At 34.8% G+C, this 24,245-nt stretch overlaps 1 protein-coding gene across 1 annotated transcript in view; it reads left to right on the top strand.

Moving 5' to 3' along the window:
• The window catches only part of LOC132731021 (uncharacterized), a 71,089-nt gene extending 58,014 nt beyond the window's left edge, over positions 1–13,075 (top strand). The window contains exon 7 of the mRNA XM_060717121.1: positions 1,847–13,075. Coding sequence (XP_060573104.1) covers positions 1,847–2,295 — 449 coding nt within the window. The 3' untranslated portion in view covers positions 2,296–13,075. The remainder of the gene's footprint in view (positions 1–1,846) is intronic.
• Positions 13,076–24,245: the final 11,170 nt, after the last annotated feature.

The raw sequence follows: 24,245 nt of genomic DNA, 5'->3' as shown, positions 1-24,245 counted from the left end.
GTACATATAGTAAAAACTTAAAATACCTTCTTGTAAAGACCAAAAGGCCTAGAGCTTGGATATTTTGCATAAGGCATTGTCTGGTAGACCTCTACTAAGATTGTTCAAATTATAGCCCTGGGGTCAAAATCAGCCCCGCCTCGGGGGTCATTGGTTTTCCTTATATGTATATAGTAAAAACTTATAGTAAAAACTTTTAAAAGATTTCTTCTAGCAATTGACAAATGCTAGAGATTAGATATTTTGCATGAAACATTGTGTAGTGAACCTCTAGTAAGATTGTTTAAATCATAGCCCTGGGGTCAAAATTGCCCCCGCCCCGGGGGTCCTTGATTTCAATACATACATGTAGTAATAAATCAAAAAATCTTATTGTCTGAAGGTACAAGGCTTAGAGCTTTAATATTTGTTAAATGATATCATCTATAGGTACTATACCAAAGTTGTTCAAATTTTGCATCTAGTGTCAAAATTAGCCCCGCCCCGGGGGTCATAGGTTTTCCTTGTATGTATATAGTAAAAACTTAAAAAATCATCTTCTCTATATTTACAAAGGCTAGAGTTAAGATATATTGCATGAAACATTGTGTAGTGAACCTCTAGCAAGATTGTACAAATTATAGCCCTGGGGTCAAAATTGGCCCCACCCCCAGGGGTCATTGATTTTCACTATGTACATATAGTAAAAAATTAAAAAATCTTCTTGTATGAAGGTAAAAGGCTTAGAGCTTTGATGTTTGGTATATAATATCATCTATAGGTCCTCTACTAAAGTTGTTTTAATTATGCCCCTAGTGTTAAAATAGCCCTGCCCCACAGGTGATAGTTGTCCTTATATGTATTAATTAAAAACTTGAAAAATCTTCTTCCCTGAATTTGACAAAGGCTATAGGTTAAATATGTGGTATGAGACTATTCGAAGTGAACCTCTATCAAGATTGTTCAAATTATAGCCCTGGGGTCAAAATTGGTTCTGCCCCGAGGGGTCATTGATTTTCTTTATGTACATATAGTAAAGAAATATTTGTGTCTGAAGGTACAAGGCATAGAGCTTTAAAGTTTGCTATATAATATCATCTATAGGTCCTCTACCAAAGTTGTTCAAATTTTTCCCCTGGTGTCAAAATTGGCCCTGCCCGGGGGCAGTGATTCTCATTATGTACACATAGTAAAAGCAGAAAATAAAACAAATGTTTTCTGAATGGGAGAAAGCTACAGCTTAGATATTTGACTGGAAATGTTGTTTGGTGGACCTGTATCGAGATTGTTTGAATTAAACCCTTGGGTCAAAATGTTGCCTTGCCCAAGGGGACAGTGACCTACTTTCTTTTCCTTTGATGTACAGCAATGAAATTTTGACCATGTGCGCAGTTTAAGTTGTAAAATTGAACTTTGATATCAGGTGACCTAGATTTTGATGATGTGACCTACTTTCTTGATGTACAGCTATGAAATTTGAACCATGATGAAATTTGAACCATGTGCACAGATGAAGATGTAAAGTTAACTTTGATATCAGCTGACCTAGATTTTGACAAAGTGTCTTACTGTGTTGTCCTTTGATGTAGTCATGAAATTCAGGCTGTGTGAAAAATGACCTTCACCAACAAATTCACTAGACTCAAGTGCATTGATATATTCCTACTCTGATCTTTTATTGGATTAACAATAGATTTAACCACTATTCTGATAATAAGAATTAGATAGGTCAGGGATCTATGCATTATGACAATCTTCAATTGTATAGAAACAAAAAAAAATCTGTTCCTACACTACTATTTAGTGTTCTATTAACGCGGTGGCATAACATTTTTCTCAAATGCAGTCTTGTTTGTTTTATTTTCAGGGTTTGACTCAAGCAATCAATTGTGCTTTAACTCTGGTGAAGTGTGTGAAATATCAAACCTTAAGCGAAGGACTGAAGTTTACAAATTTGGCATGAGCTCCGGGATAACAAGAGGAAGTTTTGCATTGTACGGAGGAATAGTACGTAAGGATATGTTAGGACAAGGTAACGGTTTTGGAATTAATCTAAAAAATCAAATGAAAATTGTTCAAATTGGAGAGAACCCTTTCGCAGAATACGGAGATTCTGGTGCATTAGTTATGATAGAAGGAACACATGATTCAGCTGCTATTGGCATTGTGGAAGGTGGTATGAAGGGTTGTGCATTTGTCACCCCGATTTGTGATATTTTAAGAGCTGTTGGTTGTACGGATGGAAAAATGTGCCAATTTACGTCGGGATGTAATGCAGTTTTGACTGATTCAGGAGTTGAAATGGATGTCTCTTAAATACTTATAGTTACAGACACGAAAAAAGAAAATTGTAAATGAAATTTTGTGATTTCATATTGTATTGAGTGATATGCCCTGCTCAAAGGGAGGTGGGTATTTAAATTTGCCATTGTCCATCAGCCCATCAGAGCGTTCTTGCAGTCTCATGTTATGTCACATGAAGCTCTAAATGTGCTTGAGCTAGTATCAACAAACTTTACTGAAATGTTGATAAGCAATGTAAAGTTGGGCACCTGGCGTTTCTTGTGTGGATTATTTAACTTTTGTCAGAGTATTATTGCTCCTTGACTTAACAAATAGTTTGCAATTGTCAGTTTGTGCCCCACGTAGCTCAAAACATAATTGACCTACAGTCATGAAACTTTATAGGAATGTCTGTCAGCATAATATGTAGGGGTGCACCTGTGGATTTGCTTGTGAATTTATTCAATACTTGCAATTTTGTCTTGTGTCACATAGCCCAACTTGTGTGTCACATAGCCCAAACAGTTATACTTGTACATTTATTTTACTATTCATAGAGTTATTGCACTTAGCTATGTAAAAAATCAGTTTTCATAGGTCGATTTGCTCATGGAACAAAAAACTTCTAGTTTACTTATATACCATGTAGAAATTTTGTGAACGCAACTCCTCTTAAACCAGATGGCAGATTTTTCTTAAACTTCCAGGTATGAACAACCTTATTGTGTAGATGGAAGTAAAGGAAGGAATTTTTGCTGCGACCAAATTTAACAGAATTATGGCCCTTTGTTGATTTTTTCACTATATACCATATATATGTTGTCAGTGGGGGCATCCGTGTCCTTTTGACACAGTTCTAGTTTCTGTAAATTTTTCATTTCTTATGGAATCAATTTCAAATATATGTTCCTTATCATCAACCACATCTTATGTGACAAGATTCATAACTTTACACCAATATATTCAGAATAATCTCCCTTTGAACTTAGAATTAAGCTTAAAAATATAACTTCTTTACTTTTGAAGGTATCTACTTCAAACTTCAAATATACATTTCTTATCATTGCACACATGGCGCGGACAAGGTTCATAAGTCTAGCATGACTATTTCTAGAATTATTCCCCCTTGAACTTGGAGTTTATCTAAGAAAATGTTATTTTAAATGCGCAGGTCAAGTTGGAATTTGATCATGGTTTGATGATTTGTGGCAGAGTTATGTCCCTTTCACTTTGAAAATAATATGAAATTTTCAATTTCCATTCATTATCTTCCTCTAGGGTATTACACATTCAACTCAAATTTGACATATGGATACCACAAAAGATTTGCACAGGTCAAGTTTGAATTTTGTCATGGTTAAATGATTTTTTTCAGAGTTATGCCCCTTTAACTTTGAAAAAAAGGACGTTTTCATTTCCCATTTATTATCTTCCCGACATATATTCAACTCAAAATAAAGATATGGATATGTCATTAGAATGTATTGGTCAATTTCGAATTTGGTCATGGTTGACGATAGCTGACAGACTTATCTCTCTTGAACTTTGAAAAAAAAATAGAAATTTTAAGTTTCCGTTCATTATCTCCCCAATGGTTGTACACATTCAACTTAAATTTGACATATAGATACATCTTAGGAATAAGCAGTTCAAGTTTGAATTTGGTCATGGTTCAATGATTTTGGACAAACTTATCTTTCTTGAATGTTGGAAAAATTTTGAATTTTCAGTGTCAGCACTCATACTTTTGTGGAAATGTATGTGGCCATTATTTTGGCTACAAATATGCAATATGCAAGTTACAAAAGGTTAAGACTGAAAAATTTCAGTGCCTCTAACATTGTATAAAAATGGTTTGTGTTAACATTGAATAGTTTTAAGGGCTTTGAACTCGCAATGAAAAAAATAATTTGTGCAAACAAATTTGGAACTAAATATTATAACATCTGAAATTTTGGCTGCATGCGGGGGCATCTGTGACATGATGACACATTTCTAGTTGCTAATATTATAAAGTTGGGAAGGTAAAATGACGGTAAAGATTGGATGCATTTATCATTTTGCTTCCCAAATGGCATACTAAGAAGTGACACCTTTAACATCCCTTTTTATACACATTAACAGTAGTCATACCAATGCACTGTACTGTACATATGTTATTATACCCCCACCACAAAATGTGGACGGGGGGCTATAATGGATTCGCTTTGTCGCGTCCGTCAGTCGGTCGGTCCGTCTGTCTCCATTTTTGTGCCCGCTCTATAAATCCTATACCAATTGAAGGATTTTTTTCAAACTTGGCTCAAATGTTCACCTCAACAAGTGGATGTGCAGAACCCATGTTGCCCATGTGTCAGCTCAAGGTCAAGGTCACAATTGAAGGTCAAATATCAAACAGTCAAATATTAGACAGTATGTCGTGTCCGCTCTGTAACTCCTACACTTATTGAAAGATTTTCTTCAAACTTGGCTCAAATGTTCACCTCAACAAGGGGACGTGCAGAACCTATGTTGTCCATGTGTCAGCTCAAGGTCAAGGTCACAATTGAAGGTCAAATATCAAACAATCAAATATTGGACAGTATGTCGTGTCCGCTCTGTTACTCCTACACTTATTGAAAGATTTTCTTCAAACTTGGCTCAAATGTTCACCTCAACAAGGGGATGTGCAGAACCCATGTTGCCCATGTGTCAGCTCAAGGTCAAGGTCACACTTGAAGGTCAAATATCAAACAATGAAATATTAGACAGTATGTCGTGTCCGCTCTGTAACTCCTACACTAATTGAAAGATTTTCTTCAAACTTAACTCAAATGTTCACCTCTACAAGGTTATGTGCAGAACCCATGTTACCCTTTTGCCGGCTTAAGGTCAAGGTCACACTTGAAGGTCAAAAATTGACTTAGAAAATGTTCTTAAATTTTAACATGTATTTGAATATTTCTGAAACAAGAAAAGGTATTTGCTTGAAACTTAAAATATATATGAAGTGTCACAATTAAGATATGCAGGTCAAGTTTCATAACTCTGTATTGCATTTTAACAAAGTTCTGCCCCTTTTTAAGTCTTCAAATTTACATTTATCAAATATTAGACAATATGTCGTGTCCGCTCCATAAATCCTATACTAGTGGAAAAATTTTCTTCAAACTTTACTCAAATGTTCACCTCAACAAGGTTATGTGCAGAATCCATGTAACCTTTGTGCTGGCTAAAGGTCAAGGTCACACTTGAAGGTCAAAAATTGACTTAGAAAATGTTCTTAAATTTTAACATTTACTTGAATATTTATTAAACTAGCGCAGGTATTTGCTTGAAATTTACAAGATATATGAGGTGTCACAAATAAGATATGCAGGTCAAGTTTCATAACTCTGTATTGCATTTTGACAAAGTTATGCTCCTTTTTAAGTCTTTAAATTTACATACAATCAATACTAGACAATATTTTATGTCCGCTCTATAAATTCTTTACTAATGGAAGGATTTTCTTCAAACTTTACTCAAATGTTCACCCAACTGGGCAATGTGCAGAACCCATCTTACCCTTGTGCCAGCTTAAGGTCAAGGCCACACTTGAAGGTCAAAAATAGTCTTAGAAAGTGTCTAGTACATTGGGAAAATGAAAGGTTATTTGTAACTGTTTTATATGATTTATACTAATATCTGAACAATTAGTCTTTTTTTTCACCAGAGATAATTTCCTTTTATAGATATGTATTTGTGCCACTAAAGTTATTCTCTTAACCACCTTTCCAAGTCATCTTCTGTCAAGGACATTGGTGGGAGTATGAATCGCATTCAGCGATAGTTCTAGTAACATTCAGTGAATGTTTTTATGCCACCGCAGCATCTGCGATGCCGTGGCATATAGCGATTCACCTGTGTGTTTGTTTGTATGTTTGTTTGTGTGTTCTATAGATTATAAAGTGAACTTAAAAAATCTACTTGTGAATAACAACTTGTCCAATTTCATCCAAACTTGGCAGGATTGATCCTTGGGTGTAGGGCTTCCAAAGTTGTTCAAAGAATTTCATTCCATGCAGAAATCTGGTTGCCATGGAAACCAAAAGGAATTATAAGAATAAATTTAAAAACACTTCTTGTAAAGACCCACAAGGAATAGAGGTTAGATATTTTGCATAAGGCGTTGTCTGGTAGACCTTTACCAAGATTGTTCAAATTATAGCCCTTGGGTCAAAATTGGCCCCACCTAGGGGGTCATTGATTTTCATTATATGTACATATAATAAAAAATGAAAATCTTATTGTCTGAAGATACCAGGCTTTAAGCTTTGATATTTAGTATATGATATCATCTATAGATACTCTACCAAATTTTGTTAAATTTTGCCTCTATCCTCAAAATTAGCCTGCCCCGGGGTCATAGGTTTTCCTTTTATGTATATAGAACAATCTTTAAAAAAAATCATCTTCTCTATATTTACAAATGCTAGAGGTTAGATATTTGCATAAAACATTGTGTAGTGAACCTGTAGCAAGATTTTCAAATTATAGCCCTGGGGTTAAAATTGGCCCCGCATTGATTTTCAGAAACTATGTACATATAGTAAAAATTTGATAATCTTATTGTCTGAAGGTACAAGGCTTAGATCTTTGATGTATGCTTTATAATATCAGCCATAGGTCCTCTACCAAAGTTGTTTAAATTTTGCCCCTGGTGTCGAAATTGGCCCTGCCCGGGGCCATTGATTTTCATTATGTACACATAGTAAAAACAGTAACTAAAACAAATGTTTTCTGAATTGGAGAAAGCTACAGCTTAGATATTTGACATGTAATGTTGTTTGGTGGACCTGTATCAAGATTGTTTTGAATTAAACCCTTTGGTCAAAATTTTGCCTTGCCCAAGGGGACAATGACCTACTTTCTTGTCCTTTGATGTACAGCCTTGAAATTTGGACTATGTGCACAGTTTTAGTTGTGAAATTGAACTTTGATATCAGGTGACCTAGATTTTGATGATGTTACCTACATGTACTTTCTTGTCCTTTGATGTGCAGTTATGATATTTGAACTATGTGCACAGATTAAGATGTGAAGTGAACTTTGATATCAGCTGACCTAAATTTTGACAAAAGGTCTTTCTGTGTTGTCCTTTGATGTACAGTCATGGAATTTTGGCCATGTGCAATATGACCTTCACCACCAAATTCACTAGACTCAACTGCATTAATAGATTCCTACTCTTATCTTTTATTTGAATAACAATAGATTTAACCACTTATCTGATAATAAGAATTAGATAGGTCAGTGATCTATGCATTATGGCAATCTTCAATTGTATAGAAACAAAAAAAATCTGTTCCTACATTACTATTTAGTGCTGTACATGTATTAACGTGGTGGCATAGCATTATTCACAAATGCAATCTTGTTTAAAACTTGAAAAAAACTGTTGAAAATTGTTGAACAGACTGGTATGAAATTTTCTACAATTTTGAGCTCGACTTTTCGAAGAATATCGAGAGCTATTGCAGTCGCGTCAGCGTCTGCGTTTGTTAAATTTTTTTGTAAAGTCAAATATCTCAATTATTATGCCCCCACTTCGAAGAAGAGGGGATATATTGCTTTGCACTTGTCTGTCCGTCGGTCCGTAGACCAAATGGTTTCCGAGTGATAACTAAAGAACCCTTCGGCCTAGGAACTTCAAACTTTGTATGGTGATTGGCCATGACCAGTAGATGACCCTTATTGATTTTGGAGTCAAGGGGTCAACGGTCAAGGTCACATTGACCTTGTAAGCAAAAACGTTTTCTGATCAATAACTAAAGAACCTTAAGGCCTAGGAACTTCAAACTTGGTATGGTGATTGGTCATGATCAGTAGATGACCCCTATTGATTTTGGGGTCAAAGGTCAAGGTCACATTGACCTCTTAGGTAAAAAGGTTTCCGATCAATATCTAAAGAACTTTAAGGCCCAGGAACTTCAAACTTAGTATGGTGATTGGTTATGACCAGCAGATGACCCCTATTGAATTTGGGGTTAAGGGGTCAAAGGTCAAGGTCACATTGACCTTTAAGGTAAAAACGGTTTCCGATCAATTAACTAAAAATGCTTAGGCCTAGGAACTTCAAACTTTGTATGATGGTTGGTCGTGACCAGCAGATGACCCCTATTGAGTTTTGGGTCAAGGGGTCAAAGGTCAAGGTCACATTGACCTTGTAAGTAAAAACGGTTTCTGATCAATAACTAAAGAACGCTTTGGCCTAGGAACTTCAAACTTGGCATGGTGATTGATCACGACCAGAAGATGACCCCTATTGATTTTGGGTCAAGGGGTCAAAGGTCAAGGTCACATTGACCTCTTATGTAAAAACGGTTTCCGATCAATAACTAAAGAACCCTTGGGCCTAGGAACTTCAAACTTTGTATGATGATTGGTCATGGCCAGTAGATGACCCCTATTGATTTTGGGGTTAAGGGGTCAATGTCATATTGACCTTGTACTTAATGACGGTTTCTGACCAATAACTCAACAACTCAAGTTGCCTTGGTTGATATTTTAATATTAAACTAAAAATGCTTTTGGTTATACACATTTGAAGGTCTTATGTAATATTGCAACTTGGCTGTCATTAATGAGGCCTACATGATTCATAAAATGTATGCATATATTATTTGGTAAGATTTGCAATAACTTAAATTGCTGCACGCTGCACACAACCTATGGGGTCACAATAATTATTACCTTGTGACTAGTCATGACCAGTAGATACTAGATAACCCTTATTAATTGTTTGTTCACTGGGTCAGAAGTCATGCATAATAACCTGATCACATGACTAATTGGCTGCCGATAGGGGGCATACATGTTTTACAAACATATCTTGTTGCTTGAGATATTCAATTGAAACTTACAATACTTATTTTTAGTAACAATGTACATCAGATTGACAAGTTGGATATTTCTGCCTAAAATATTTACAGAATTATGCTCCTTTTTAACTTAGAAATTTTGGTTAAAGGTTTAAGGTCTTAAGAACTATCAAAGATATTAACTTGAAACTTTACACACGTACTTAGGGTCAAAATTCAAGGTCACATCTCAAGATCCATTACTCTGTCATGTATTTTGACTGAATTATGCTTCCTTTTGTACTAAATTAATCTCCTTTTCTTGGTTAAGTTTTACATGCAAGTTTTGCATATCTCTGAAACTATTAAAGATACAAACTTGAAACTTCATATCTATATGTGTGGTCATATATAATGATCACTGAACAGCACTCATATCTGTGTCAAGTATTTAGGCTGATTTATCTCCCCTTTTTTACTTAGTCTCTTGGTTTAAGATCCTGTATGTTTTGTGATTGATATTATTACTGTGTGTATACCACACTTACAAGAAGTTATATATGTATATAATAATGCAAATAAAACAATTTTCAAACATCAAAGAATATGTAAAATATGTACTGCATATATTTGTGCACATTATATGTAATCAATAAATTATATGCATTCATTTCTTATTGGAAAATTTGACTAAGAATTTATAGAAAATAAATAATGCTTATTGGAACTTTCAATATTGATAAATCTCAATTTGAACATCATATTTATGAAATAAAACCATAAAAAATTGTGTTAAAGGATCTTTAATGTTAACATGTAAGTTTTAGACTGGTTTGATTTTGGTTTTTAAGACAAGGTTTTTAAATCTAGCATTCATATTTCCAGAATTATCTCCTTAAATTTTTCTTATTCATTCTTTTAACTTTCTTTTACTTAAAATTCAAAATAAACATTCATTATCAACACTCATTCATTATCATGTATGGCATGTATGACGTCTTGCATCTTTATTTCAAGAGTAACCTCCTCTTTAAGAATTTTGCTTTTAAAAATGTTATATTTTGGTAACAGAGATGTTTAAAAAATTAACTTTAGAGTGTCCTTCAGTCCATCTGTCTGTCTGTTCATCAAAACTGTTTCCTGTGATCACTTGTAAAGAACTGTTCCAACAAATATACTTAAAATAGAGAGAAAAATTGAAACATTAGTGAATAGCCAATGGCCCTTTAGAATGTTGCTGGGGTTTTAACCGGTAGGGGACTTATGAATTGCTTGCAATGCTATGATAATTGCTTGTTAATTTGGAAATTTGCACAATTTTATTGACTTCATTTGGAACTTTGCTTGTTTATCTTAAATATTTTGGTTTTATAGGAAGAATTGGAATTTAATAAATTACTTAAGATTCAAACATTGGTTGACTAACATTTTGTCTAATAAACTGCATGTACATGTATTTTTAGCTCACTTGTCACAAAGTGACAGGGTGAGCTTTTGTGATCGCTTTTCGTCCGGCGTCCGTTTGTCCGTCGTACGTCGGTCTGTAAACTTTTTCTTTAAATGACATCTCCTCATAAAGCACTTAGCCGATTTCATCCAAACTTCACAGGAATGTTCCTTTGGTGGTCACCTTTAAAAATTGTACTAGGAAATTTAATTCCATGCAGAACTCTGGTTGCCATGGCAACCGATAGAAAAAACTTAAAATATCTTCAAAGAAGTAGAGCTTAGATATTTAGCATGAAACATCTTCTAGTGAGTGTCTATCAAGTTTGTTCAAATAAAAGCCCTGGGGTGAAAATTGGCCCTGCCCCAGGGGGTTGATTGACTTTCCCAATATGCATATAGTAAAAAACTTAAAAAAAATCTTCTTTTAAAGAACCCAAAGAGCTAGAGCTAAGCTATTTAACATGAAACATCTTCTAATGGGTGCCTACCAAGTTTGTTCAAATAAAAGCCCTGGGGTTAAAATTGGCCCCGCCCCAGGGGGTCATTGATTTTCCTTATATGCATATAGTAAAAATTTAAAAAATCTTTCATTTAAAGAACCCAAAGTGCTAGACCTTAGATATTTATCATGAAGCATGTTCTAATGGGTGTCTACCAATTTTGTTCAAATAAGGGCCATGGGGTCAAAATTGGCCCCGCCCGGGGGTCATTGATTTTCCTTATATGTGTATAGCAAAAACGTAAAAATCTTCTTAAAAAAAAAACCCTAATAGCTACAGTTTAAATACTAAGCATAAAACATCTTCTAGTAAGTGTCTACAAAGTTATTCAAATAAAAGACCTGGGGTCAAAATTGGCCCCGACAGGGGGTCATTGATTTTATTGATGTGTATAGTAAAAACTTAAAAATCTTCTTTGAAAAAACCCAAATAGCTAGAGTTTAGATATTAAGCATGAAACATCTTCTAGTGACTGTCTACAAAGTTTTTTTCAAATAAAAGCCCTGGGATCAAAATTGGCCCTGCCCCGGGGGGACATTGATTTTCCTAATATATGTGTATAGCAAAAAATTAAAAATCTTCTTTGAAAACACCCAAATAGCTAGAGTTTTGATATTAAGCATGAAACATCTTCTAGTGATTGTCTTCAAAGTTTGTCAAATAAAAGCCCTGGGGTCAAAATTGGCCACGAACCAGGGGTGTCATTGCTTTTAACTGTATGTGTATAGAAAAAAAATTTAAAATTTTCTTTTAAAAAAATTCAACGAGCTAGACCTTAGATGTTTAGCATTAAATATGTTCTAATGGGTGTCTTCCAAGTTTGTTCAAATAAAAGCCCTGTGGTTTAAACTGGCTTCTCTTAAACCGGATGGCAGATTTTGCTTAAACTTCCAGGGATTAACAACCTTAATGTGTAGATGGTAGTAAAGGAAGGAATGTTTGCTGCGACCAAATTTAACAGAATTATGGCCCTTTGTTGATTTTTAGTTTTCAACTTGTGGCACATGTAGTCCAAAAAATATTTGACCTAGAGTCATAAGATTGACAGAACAGTGGCGTGTGGGGGCATCCGTGTCCTATGGACACATTTCTAGTTTTTAGCTCGACTTTTCTATGAAAAGGGGAGCTATCCTACTCGCCCCGGCGTCGGCGTTGGCGTCACACCTTGGTTAAGTTTTTCGTACCACCCCACTTTATTTCAGAAGTATTACAAGTATGGCTTTGAAACTTACCATACTTGTTCACCATCATAACCTCCATCTACAGACAAGAGTACATAACTCTGTCAAGGTTTTTGACAGAATTATGGCCCTTTTTTGACTTAGAAAGTGTATTGAGCTTGGTTAAGTTTTTTGTACCACCTCACTTTATTTCAAAACCATTGGAGGTATTGCTTTGAAACTGACCATACTTGTTTACCATCACGACCTTCATCAACAGACAAGAGGACATAACTCTGTCAAGGTTTTTGACAGAATTATGCCCCTTTTTGACTTAGAAAATACATTGAATATGGGTAAAATCCACTTATTGCCTTAACCCTTTGAGATATTGCTTTGAAACTTTTAATGCTATTTCACATCATTACCCCCATCTGTACGCAAGAGAAGGTAACTCTGTCAAGGATTTGTTTTAAAAATTAAGGCCTTTTATCGACTTAGAATCTTGGTTAAGTTTTTAGTACCAGTCCACTTTTTGACTGAACTGTTTGAGATATTAATTTGAAAGTTGGAATACTTGTTTACAATCATGATTCCCAAACATGTCCAGGAGAAGGTAATTCTGTCAAAGATTTTATTTGAATTATGGCCCTTAACTGTCAATGTTTTGACTTAAACATTTCAAACTTTGCTGCAGTGTTCAAGGGTATCACACAATTCAGTAAAATAATTCTTCACTAAATATCTTAATGCTCATGGCCATTGTTCACTTTAAAAATACAGAGATTCTTGTATTGCCTTTTACTGCAAAAACTTTTTTTATTGGCAAGCAATAAAAAAGTCGAGCGCGCTGTCTTACGGACAGCTCTTGTTAGTTATATTATTATTTTATAGATGTAATACTTTTTCTATTTGTTTGATTATATTTTATAGTATGAATGTGTGACTTTTCTTAATAAAGATTTGTACAGAATTGATTTGTCTATTATTGCTTTCACCTCTCTTACAGAACTAGTTTAGTTATAAAACTTATTGGATGTTTTCTTTCCACATTTTTAGCTCGACTTTTTCTATTTTTATGCCCCCATTTCGAAGAAAAGGGGGTATATTGCTTTGCACTTGTCGGTCTGTCGGTCCGTAGACCAAATGGTTTCCGAGTGATAACTAAAGAACCCTTAGGCCTAGGAACTTCAAACTTGGTATGGTGATTGGTCATGACCAGTAGATGACCCCTATTGATTTTGGGGTCAAGGGGTCAAAGGTCAAGGTCACATTGACCTTGTAAGCAAAAACGGTTTCCGATCAATAACTAAAGAACCTTAAGGCCTAGGAACTTCAAACTTGGTATGGTGATTGGTCATGACCAGTAGATGACCCCTATTGATTTTGGGTCAAGGGGTCAAAGGTCAAGGTCACATTGACCTTGTAAGCAAAAAACGGTTTCCGATCAATAACTAAAGAACCTTAAGGCCTAGGAACTTCAAACTTAAAAATGGTGATTGGTCATGATCAGTAGATGACCCCTATTGATTTTTGGGGTCAAAGGTCAAGGTCACATTGACCTTGTAAGCAAAAAACGGTTTCTGATCAATAGCTAAAGAACTTTAAGGCCTAGGAACTTCAAACTTGGTATGGTGATTGGTCATGATCAGTAGATGACCCCTATTGATTTTGGGGTCAAAGGTCAAGGTCACATTGACCTTGTAAGCAAAAACGGTTTCCGATCAATAGCTAAAGAACTTTAAGGCCTAGGAACTTCAAACTTAGTATGGTGATTGGTCATGATCAGTAGATGACCCCTATTGATTTTGGGGTCAAGGGATCAAAGGTCAAGGTCACATTGACCTCTTGGGTAAAAACGGTCTCTGATCAATAACAAAAGAACCCTTAGGCCTAGGAACTTCAAACTTGGTATGGTGATTGGTTATGACCAGCAGATGACCCCTATTGATTTTGGGGTTAAGGGGTCAAAGGTCAAGGTCACATTGACCTTGTAGGTAAAATCGGTTTCCGATCAATAACGAAAGAACCCTTAGGCCTAGGGACTTCAAACTTGATATGGTGATTGGTCATGATCAGTAGATGACCCCTATTGATTTTGGGGTCAAGGGGTCAAAGGTCAAGGTCACATTGACCTCTTAGGTAAAAACGGTTTCCGCTCAATAATTAAAGAACCCTTAGACCTAGGAACTTCAAACTTGGTATGGTGATTTGTCATGACCAGCAGATGACCCCTATTGATATTGGGGTTAAGGGGTCAAAGGGCAAGGTCACATTGACCTTGTAGGTAAAAATGCTTTCCAATCAATAACTTAAGAACCCTTAGGCCTAGGAACTTCAAACTTGGTATGGTGATTGGTCATGACCAGCAGATGACCTATTGATTTTGGGGTCAAGGGGTCAAAGGTCAAGGTCACATTGACCTTGTAGGTAAAAACGGTTTCCGATCAATTAACTAAAAATGCTTAGGCCTAGGAACTTCAAACTTTGTATGATGATTGGTCGTGACCAGCAGATGACCCCTATTGAGTTTTGGGTCAAGGGGTCAAAGGTCAAGGTCACATTGACCTTGTAAGTAAAACGGTTTCTGATCAATAACTTAAGAAGGCTTAGGCCTAGGAACTTCAAACTTGGTATGGTGATTTGTCATGACCAGGCCATCCTTAAAAAAATGTTTGTTTGCAGTAACGCGACCGACTCACAAAATTTGCCCCTACTCAAAAGTTTTTTTCATGGTCTGGATAAAAAAAAATTTTTTTTGAATCAGAAAATTATGCCTTGTGCTTTGTTTTTGTTCTTATAAAGGTTAAATAGAAGAAATAAAATGTAGGTATTTTTTAATTAGGATTCATTTATCAATATATTATTTGTTACCAGATTATCAAGCATAAATTGTCCAGCATTTTGAAATTCCATGTTTATCTGGGAGTAAAGTTCAAAAAAAAAAAAAAAAAAAAAAAAAAAAATCGACCTACCTACCCACCTTCAAAAATCTCGGTCGGGTTACTGCAAACAAACATTTTTTTAAGGATGGCCCCAGCAGATTACCCCTATTGATTTTGGGATCAAGGGGTCAAAGGTCAAGGTCACATTGACATTGTAGGTAAAAACGGTTTCTGATCACTAACTAAAGAACGCTTCGGCCTAGGAACTTCAAACTTGGTATGGTGACTGGTCATGAGCAGCAGATGACCCCTATTGATTTTGGGGTCAAAGGTCAAGGTCACATTGACCTTGTATGTTAAAACGGTTTCCGATCAATAACTAAAGAACCCTTAGGCCTAGGAACTTCAAACTTGGTATGGTGATTGGTCATGACCAGCAGAGGACCTATTGATTTTGGGGTCAAAAGTCAAGGTCATATTGACCTTGTAGGTAAAAACGGTTTCTGATCAATTTACTTAAAACGCAACACAATAAGGGGAAGTGCAGTGCACAAGAACCATAACTCTATCTAAAGTAATTACAGAGTTATTGCCCTTTGTTGCTTTTCCATTGCTTTTTTTTGTCCGGACCATAACTTGAATCCTAATTGTTGGAATTCAATATAACTACATACAATGGTCAAGCACATTGAGAGGAAGTGCAGTGCATAAGAACCATTACTCTATCTTGACAAATTACAGAGTTATTGCCCTTTGTTACTTTTCCTTGTCCGGGGCATAACTTGAAAACAACTGGTTGGAATTCAAAAGAACTTCATACAATTGTCAAACACAATAAGGGGAAGTGCAGTGCACAAGAACCATAGCTCTATCTAAAGTAATTACAGAGTTATTGCCTTTTGTTACTTTTTCATTGATTTTTTTGTCCGGACCATAACTTGAAGACTAATTGTTGGAATTCAATATAACTTCATACAATGGTCAAGCACATTGAGAGGAAGTGCAGTGCACAAGAACCATAACTCCATCTTGACTTATTACAGAGTTATTGCCCTTTGTTACTTTTCCTTGTCCAGAGCATTACTTGAAAACTACTGTTTGGAATTCAATACAACTTCATACAGTTGTCAAGGACATTAGAAGGAAGTGCAGTGTACAAGAGCCATAACTCCATTTTGACAAAATACAGAGTTACTGCCCTTTGATACTTTTCCATGTCCGGAGCATAACTTAAAACGTACTGGTTTGAATTCAAAACAACTTCATACAATGGTCAAGCACAATAAGAGGAAGTGCAGTGCACAAGAACTATAACTATATCTTTAGTATTTATAGAGTTATTGCCCTTTTTTCCTTTTCTTTGTCTTTCTTGACTTATTACAGAGTAATTCAATTAAACTTCATCAATGGCCAACCACATTGAAAGGAAATGCAATATACAAGAACCACAACTATCTTTCATTGCCCACTACCATAACTCGATGTTTTAATTCTTTTACAAGGTATTCTGTTACTAGTAACATCTTCATTTCCGAAGCAGTCTTGTGGGGGTATTTATCACATTTAGTGATAGTTCTAGTTTTGTTAGTTTTTAATGGATTGTCTTCAAACTTGAACATGATAATCTTCAAGGATATCCCTTAATATTAATCAGACAGACCTTGACCTTCACTTATAAATGACCTTGACTTTGAAGGTCAAATTATTGAAATTGTCATTTTTGTTGGCTATAATTGGCTTTAACTTTGTTATTTTTAATGGATTGTCTTCAAACTTGGTCATAATAATCTTCAAGGATAGCCCTTTAAATTTAACCAGACAGACCTTGACCTTCACTCATTAATGACCCTGAGTTTGAAGGTCAAATTATTGAAATTTTAGGTTAGTTTTGGCTGTTACTTTGTTATTTTTGAATGGATTCCCGTCCGTACATTTTCCATGAATTTACATGAAAACTTCCGGAATTTTCATGGAAATTGCCAACTCTGGATAATTCGGACTAGTTTTCCGGAGTTGTTCAAATAAAACTGAAAAAAAAATCGCGAATTTTCATGTACTTTCTCCATGAATTTCCAGAGCTTTTTTTCATGAAACTTTTCCAGAGTTTTCCATGAAAATGTTCCAGAGTTTTCAAAGCAACTCTGGAAATTGTTCTGCTAAAATGTCATATTACTCCGGAAAAAATGTTCCAGAGTAACTCTGGAAAATGTTTCGGAGTTACTCTGGAAAATGTTCCGGAGTTACTCTGGAAAATGTTCCAGAGCCGCTCTGGAAAAAGTTCCGCTGTTGAAAATAGAATCTGAAGTAAGATGTCATAAGCCTTGAAAAAAATCTGGAATTACTATGGAATTCACTGTGAAACATTCTGGAATTACTATGGAATTCACTTACTGAAATGATGGTTGCATAAAATCAAATGACCTTTTAATTTGCATTTGTGTTTTTATTAGCAAATCCAAAAAAGCACTCTAGTCGTCAAGAATTCAAACACTTATAGTAATTTGCACATTTCACAATTATTTCCAAGTCAGATTGTTTTATTCAAACAAATGTAATTTAACATCCATCTGGTACACATGTATATATCCTTCACTTCACATGATGCAACATCTTCTTGACTTGTGGTGTGACCACTCCGATGATTACTGCAAAATATGAATTAATTATATATAAATACATTTATTTAATTTTACCCATGAAATATGGTGCTATATCAGTCAAATATATTTCATATTTTTTAAAAATAAATATGAAATATAAATATGAAAGTGGGCGGATTCAAAACTCATATTTATTTTAAGGGACTTCTTTCGCCGTTTTGTTTGAAAGATCTGATGAATACAAAACAACTTTTTCTTGAATATTGTTTTGAAAACTATCTAGCATGATAGAAAATGGTAAGAAAATTAATCCGAACACCAATATCATTAATTCAGTAATCAACGCTGTACAGACGTTTAAAGAGTTGTTTACATGACATCACAATGTAGCGCCAAACAGCGCGTGCTTACGCATAAATTACTGCGCGCTGTACAATTGCAGTTGGTAGCAATGGTTACCATTTTCTTTGATAATGAAATTAAATAAAAAGGTTATTTTTTCGTTTTTCGTGAAATATGGTATATATTTTCACTCAACATGATAAAATGCCACATTTCGTGAAAATATATTCCATATTTCTCGCAAACGGAAAAATATCCTCTTAGTACTTGTGTTATATGCACAATGTCAATGTTATAAGTATTGTTTAAACATGATTGATAAAAACATGAAAGGGTAAAAAAGTTAAGATGGAAAACTTTCAATTAAATGATTTTTGCAGAATATCAGCACAGAGTTATCTAGTAAACACCATGCTTTGATGAAAATAATTTATTTTTGGTCAAAATCAACATTATGATAAACATGTATCAATTATTTCCCTGCTTTTGCTATATCTATGTAATGACAACTTTATGTAATGGCAGTTTAAATTACTCAATGATCTTCACAAGTACTTAATTACCACTGAAAGTTTGAGATGTGTTCAGTGGAGTCAGTATAGAGATGTGTTCAGTGGAGTCAGTATAACAATAATATATGCATAAAACACGAAGAACAACATTTTGTTCAGTGTTTGGAAAAGAGCATACATTTATATGAAAACATGTTACTTCGACTTTTTTCTACAAAAATACTAAATTATTACCAGGATAGTTCTGTAAGCATTCTGTATTCCACAGTACATTTATCACTTTTCCCTCATCTGACATCCTTTGAGTTGAAACATCTCATGTGACTCCAAGACTTGAAAGTTAACAACCTAATATGTTAAAAAAATAAACATATGTACACGAGTAAAAAGAAATTACAATTAGGGCATATTATGAATTTTATCAAATGTGAATTTGGAAATCCATTGCTTGATATGGAATCTGTTTCAATCACCAATATTTTGAATGGAAAATTATAAGCTCTGATTTAAAATTTCCCGCCATTATTTAAAAATGAAAAAGATTTTCTTAACTATTAATATTGAAAAGTTACATGTATGTAGAATACAATCACTAAAACAGTGTATACTTGCAAAGAAAGTTTGAAAAAAAACTAAAGTAAAATAAGTGTTAAAAATAAAAATACATTTGTACTTACTGTTAGAAATGGTTATATACATGTAGTTCCCTCCATTTTAACTTAATCATGAAATACACATGTTTAAAAGTTCATATTTCCAGAAAACTTTTGTAAATTTGTCCAGTTTAAACTCAATTGATCTAATTTCCAATGCTCAAACATAATATTTCTAGTTATAACTTTTCAGCAGTTAGGCACTAATAAACATTATCTTTCAATGCTTCTGTTCAAATGACCCGCCTGGAAGGAGTGTTCTGACCTCTGAATTGTTCTGCAAGAGTATTAAGTTACTTGGGAGCTACAGTGTAATATAGTATGTTGTAAACCTGCTATTCTCTTATATCAGATAGGTGAGTTTAACTTTGGTTGTTATGAAACCAGTGGGATCCACTTGAGGGGTCATTTATCTCATCTGTTTTACAACCAAACTTCGGCCCTGTGTACTACGTATGGGAAAATAGAAAAGTAACAAGGTTATATATTGAAAAAGGGCAAATTTATTTATTTGCCTTGAAAGTTAAAACAAGTAAATATTACTACGGCAAATTTATTTATTTGCCATGAAAGTTTAACCAAGTAAATATAACAACTATAAACAAGTAAATATAACTACATATAACATATTTTTCCATATCTGGGCGACGAAAACCGCCCTTTAAACAAGTAAATGTAAGTACATTTAACATAATGGTCTATATCTCAAATTTTAACACGTTCATATATATACCTTAACAACAAAGAGAAGTGGTGTCAAAGTAATAAGAAGTAATAATCAAAGGGCTGCAAGCTCTGTGGAATTTTCTGATCTTTGCCATCTAAATCATACTGACTATCTGTATGTATTTTCCTGTATAAGTTTATTTTTATATACTATAATTCATCTTACGCAGCGCCTGCGTTTAGATTTCTTTTTATAACAGTTTGAGATTGATACATATGGAATTTTGCATGCCTAGAGTTGCATCAAAAAATCATTTTTCATTTTTGGGGGCGCAAGCCGCCAGTGTAATTACGATAAATTCAGCTTACTATGGTTTGAACACATTTAGGTTATCTGCGCGGAGCAAAAATAGTTCAAATATTTTGCTATAATATTCATATTATCATAATATCTTATCTATTTCAAAATTGACTGGTCATTTAATTACTAAATTTTAATTCCTTTTAACACAAAATTACATATATCATTGCTTTACGCGATTTGAATATTACTACGCCAGGAGTCGATAAAAATTTAAAGAGAACCAGTTTATTTTTTCTACCTTCTGGTTCCCGATGCATGAAAGCCAAAATACGTATATAAATTAAGTGCCATTTTTTAAGTCATACGATAAACTACCAGAAAACACAATAATTTAGGGTTAAATGGAATACGATTTTCAAATTAGATATCTTAAAGCTTAAAATGCTTAAAAAGTGTGAATATCAGAGAAAAAAATGTATGCGTATGAATACGGACTATTTTCTCTCTGACGTCATTTTCCCGCAATCGCCATCTTGGCCAGTTATTACGAGAGAGTGTGAGAAGATTTGCTATCGATTTATCACTAGGAAATCCCAGGTGTTTAAAAGTTTTATTATACGAACACTTAATCTCCTGTATACATAACTGTTTAGTAACTTCGATGCGTTTTCTTGCATTTATCAGTAGATCTAGCAAAATCGTCAGGAAAACGACCTATATTTGGCTGTTTAGTGTTAACAGAAAATACAGCAGGTCAAGATGTTTGCTTATATTTTATTACGTTGATATTTTAGGTGCAATATATTCCGTATGTAGAATCAAGTTTTCTTCCCAATTTGGTAAAGCTTTTGATATATTTCGCTGGATATTATTGTAATATGAGACTGTTTATATAAATGTATACATGCGCATGCTTAGAAAGTAGTCCAACAGTTCTTGTTAAGAGATTATCTCCAGTATTAAACTTGTAGTCATAGAACACACTTGTGTCTCTTATTTTTCATTAGAGTTATACACTGTCTACATGTGATATACTCATATACAAAACCACATAACATTACATGGTGTCAGAAATATTGCTGAATTTTTTAAACATTGGATTAATTATAATAATATAGTTACAAGTGATTTAAACTAAACAACAACAACAATATGGATCTTAGTGGTATTCCACCACCAGTAATGAACTGGCAAAGCTCAAATTTAATTGAACACTGGCAAAAATTTAAATTAAACGTTGAACTTATATTTTCTGGACCACTTAAATCTAAATCAGAGGAAGAAAAAGTTTCATACTTATTGCTATGGATTGGTGACGAAGGAAGAGAAGTGTACCGAACATGGGACCTTAGTGCAGAAGACGCCAAAAAGCTTAACACATATTATGTAAAGTATAAGGATCACGTGCAACCAAAACTAAATCCGATATTTGCAAGATATCAGTTTATGAACGAGATACAAGGAAGTGACTCAATTGACGTGTTCGTTACGAGGCTAAGAAACAAAGCCACAGGTTGCCAATTCACGGACAAAAATGAAAACATCCGAGACAAAATTGTATTTGGATGTAAAAGTTCCAAAGTACGTGAAAAACTAATAAATGAAGGCGAAAAATTAACATTGGACAAGGCAATACAAATTGCACAAAATTACAAATATTGCCAAAAACAGATGGCAACCATGGGAGCAGCCGCGCAACAACCAATTGACGCTGTTAACAGGCCAAAAGTGTTAACAGAAAATACAGCAGGTCAAGATGTGTAATGCCTTGTGACACAAGGCATTATAAAAGAAAACAATCAACAAATGGACCCACTAAGACGGGAAGGATGCAAGGACATGGATCACAAAATGTTTGTGGACGTTGTGGCACGCGACATGACCAGAGAACAAACTGTCCGGCAAAAGGGGCTACATGCTATAAGTGTAACAAACTGAATCACTTTTCACAGCAGTGCAAATCACAGAAAAACGCTATAAGTGTCAATCAAATAGGGAACAGTCATGTTGACTTGTTATTTAGGAAATCAGCCAATGATTGCAAAGTTTTATGTGGTAGATAGAAATGCATCCCCTCTCTTAGGCTTGCAAACGTCATTAAATCTTGGCCTGATTAAGCTCACATTTTCTGTGGAACACTCCCTCCCTGACAAGAATAAAACATTTCTGACCAGAGAAATAGTCATGAAAGAATACAGTTGATGGTCAGTGCAGTTTGCATTTAAAGGAAAATGCAGTACCGACTATTAACCCACCACGTAGAATACCCGACGCCTTAAGAGCACGTGTAAAATCAGAGCTTGACAGAATGATTACAGACAAGATAATCACAAAAGTCAATGATCCTACTGATTATTAAAATTCCCTTGTCGTTAAAGGAATATGTCTTGACCGTAAAGCATTAAATGAGCCAATACGTAGACCGCATTTCCCCAAGCCAACGTTAGAAGACATTACATCAAAACTGAAGGCGCATCAATGTTCAGTATTCTTGATATAAAGCATGCATATTGGAGCTTACAGCTTGACAAACGTTCGTCAATTCTTACTACGTTTAACACGCCATACGGAAGATATAGATGGGCCAGACTTCCATTTGATATATCGGCCTCCGGTTTCTTATTTATGCAGAAAATAAGCGAAATTCTCGAAGGACTATCGGGCGTAACTGCAGTAGTCGACGATATTCTTGTATACGGTCGCACACAGGAAGAACACGATAAAAATCTAAAGCACGTGCTTGAGTGCGCACGAGAAAAGGGTGTCAAATTAAACCCAGATAAATGCAAAATTGGTGTACAAGAAGTACCATATTTCGGTCATGTAATAAGCAAGGATGGTCTTAAACCAGACCAGTCCAAGGTCAAAGCTATAAGCGAAATAGGTCTTCCAAATACGAGGCCAAAGTTAGAAACATTTTTAGGTATGGTTAATTACCTTACAAAATTTGCGCCAAATCTAGCATATGCAACAGCTCCCCTCAGGAGCCTATTGAGAAAAGATGTCGAATTCTGCTGGGAAGAGCAACATGATAGAGCCTTTCAAAAGGTTAAACACATGATATCTGAAGCACCTGTGTTAGGTTATTATGACCCGAAAGCACCTCTCACATTAGAGTCTGACAGCTCGAAGGACGGAATAGGCACGTGTCTCATACAAAATGGCAGACCGATCGCATATGCGTCGAAAAAGAGTTATTAGCCATATTGTATGGTTGTACTCGTTTTCATCAATACACATACGGGAGACATGTGACTGTACACTCAAATCACAAACCAATCGCTGTTATAATAAAAAAACCATTGTCAGCCGCACCACCTAGACTGCAGAGAATGTTATTACAATTACCAAAGTATAACATTAAAGCTATCTATGTTCCAGGCAAACACATCCCGGTCAGTGATTGCTTATCTCGACAATGCATATCAGATTCGCAGTCAGAAGTAGTTCAAGGACTTGACACACATGTGCACACTGTATGTAAACAACTCCACTTCACTGATCAAAGATTGCAAAATATCTCAGAAATAACAAGCAGTGATAAACAAATGGTCATTTTAAAACAAACAATCATTGAAGGTTTCCCAGAGGAAAGATCAATGTGCCCATCAGATATATTTGAGTTCTGGAACCATAAGGATGAACTAAGTTTTGAAAATGGTCTTATATTTCGAGGTCAAAGAATTGTAATCCCAAAATCACTCCGCTCTGAAATTATAGGTCAAATACACACTGGGCATTTTGATGTAAACAAAACGGTTGAGCGTGGGAAAGAAAATTTCTTTCGGCCCGGCATGATTAAACAAATCACAGAATTTGTTTAACAGTGTAGTACTTGTCTCTTGCATCGTAATTCAAATGCAAATGAACCGCTTATAAGTCATGAGTTTCCTGATAGACCGTGGCAGAAAATTGGCACAGATATTTTTACTCATGATGGTGAGAATTACTTAATAACAATTAACTATTATAGTCGATTCTTTGAAATTGACTATTTGCCAGATACTCGATCAAATATCAAACGCCACCTGCCGGGAGAGATACGTATTTGGATTTTTACATAGAAGCTGTGAATCAAGAGATCCTTAAGG

The sequence above is a fragment of the Ruditapes philippinarum genome, unplaced genomic scaffold (assembly GCF_026571515.1).
Source record: "Ruditapes philippinarum isolate M1 unplaced genomic scaffold, ASM2657151v2 ctg3237_1_1_1_1, whole genome shotgun sequence".
NCBI lineage: Eukaryota > Metazoa > Mollusca > Bivalvia > Venerida > Veneridae > Ruditapes > Ruditapes philippinarum.
The sequence above is the reverse complement of the archived record's forward strand: the minus strand, read 5'-3'. Positions and strand labels throughout refer to the sequence as shown.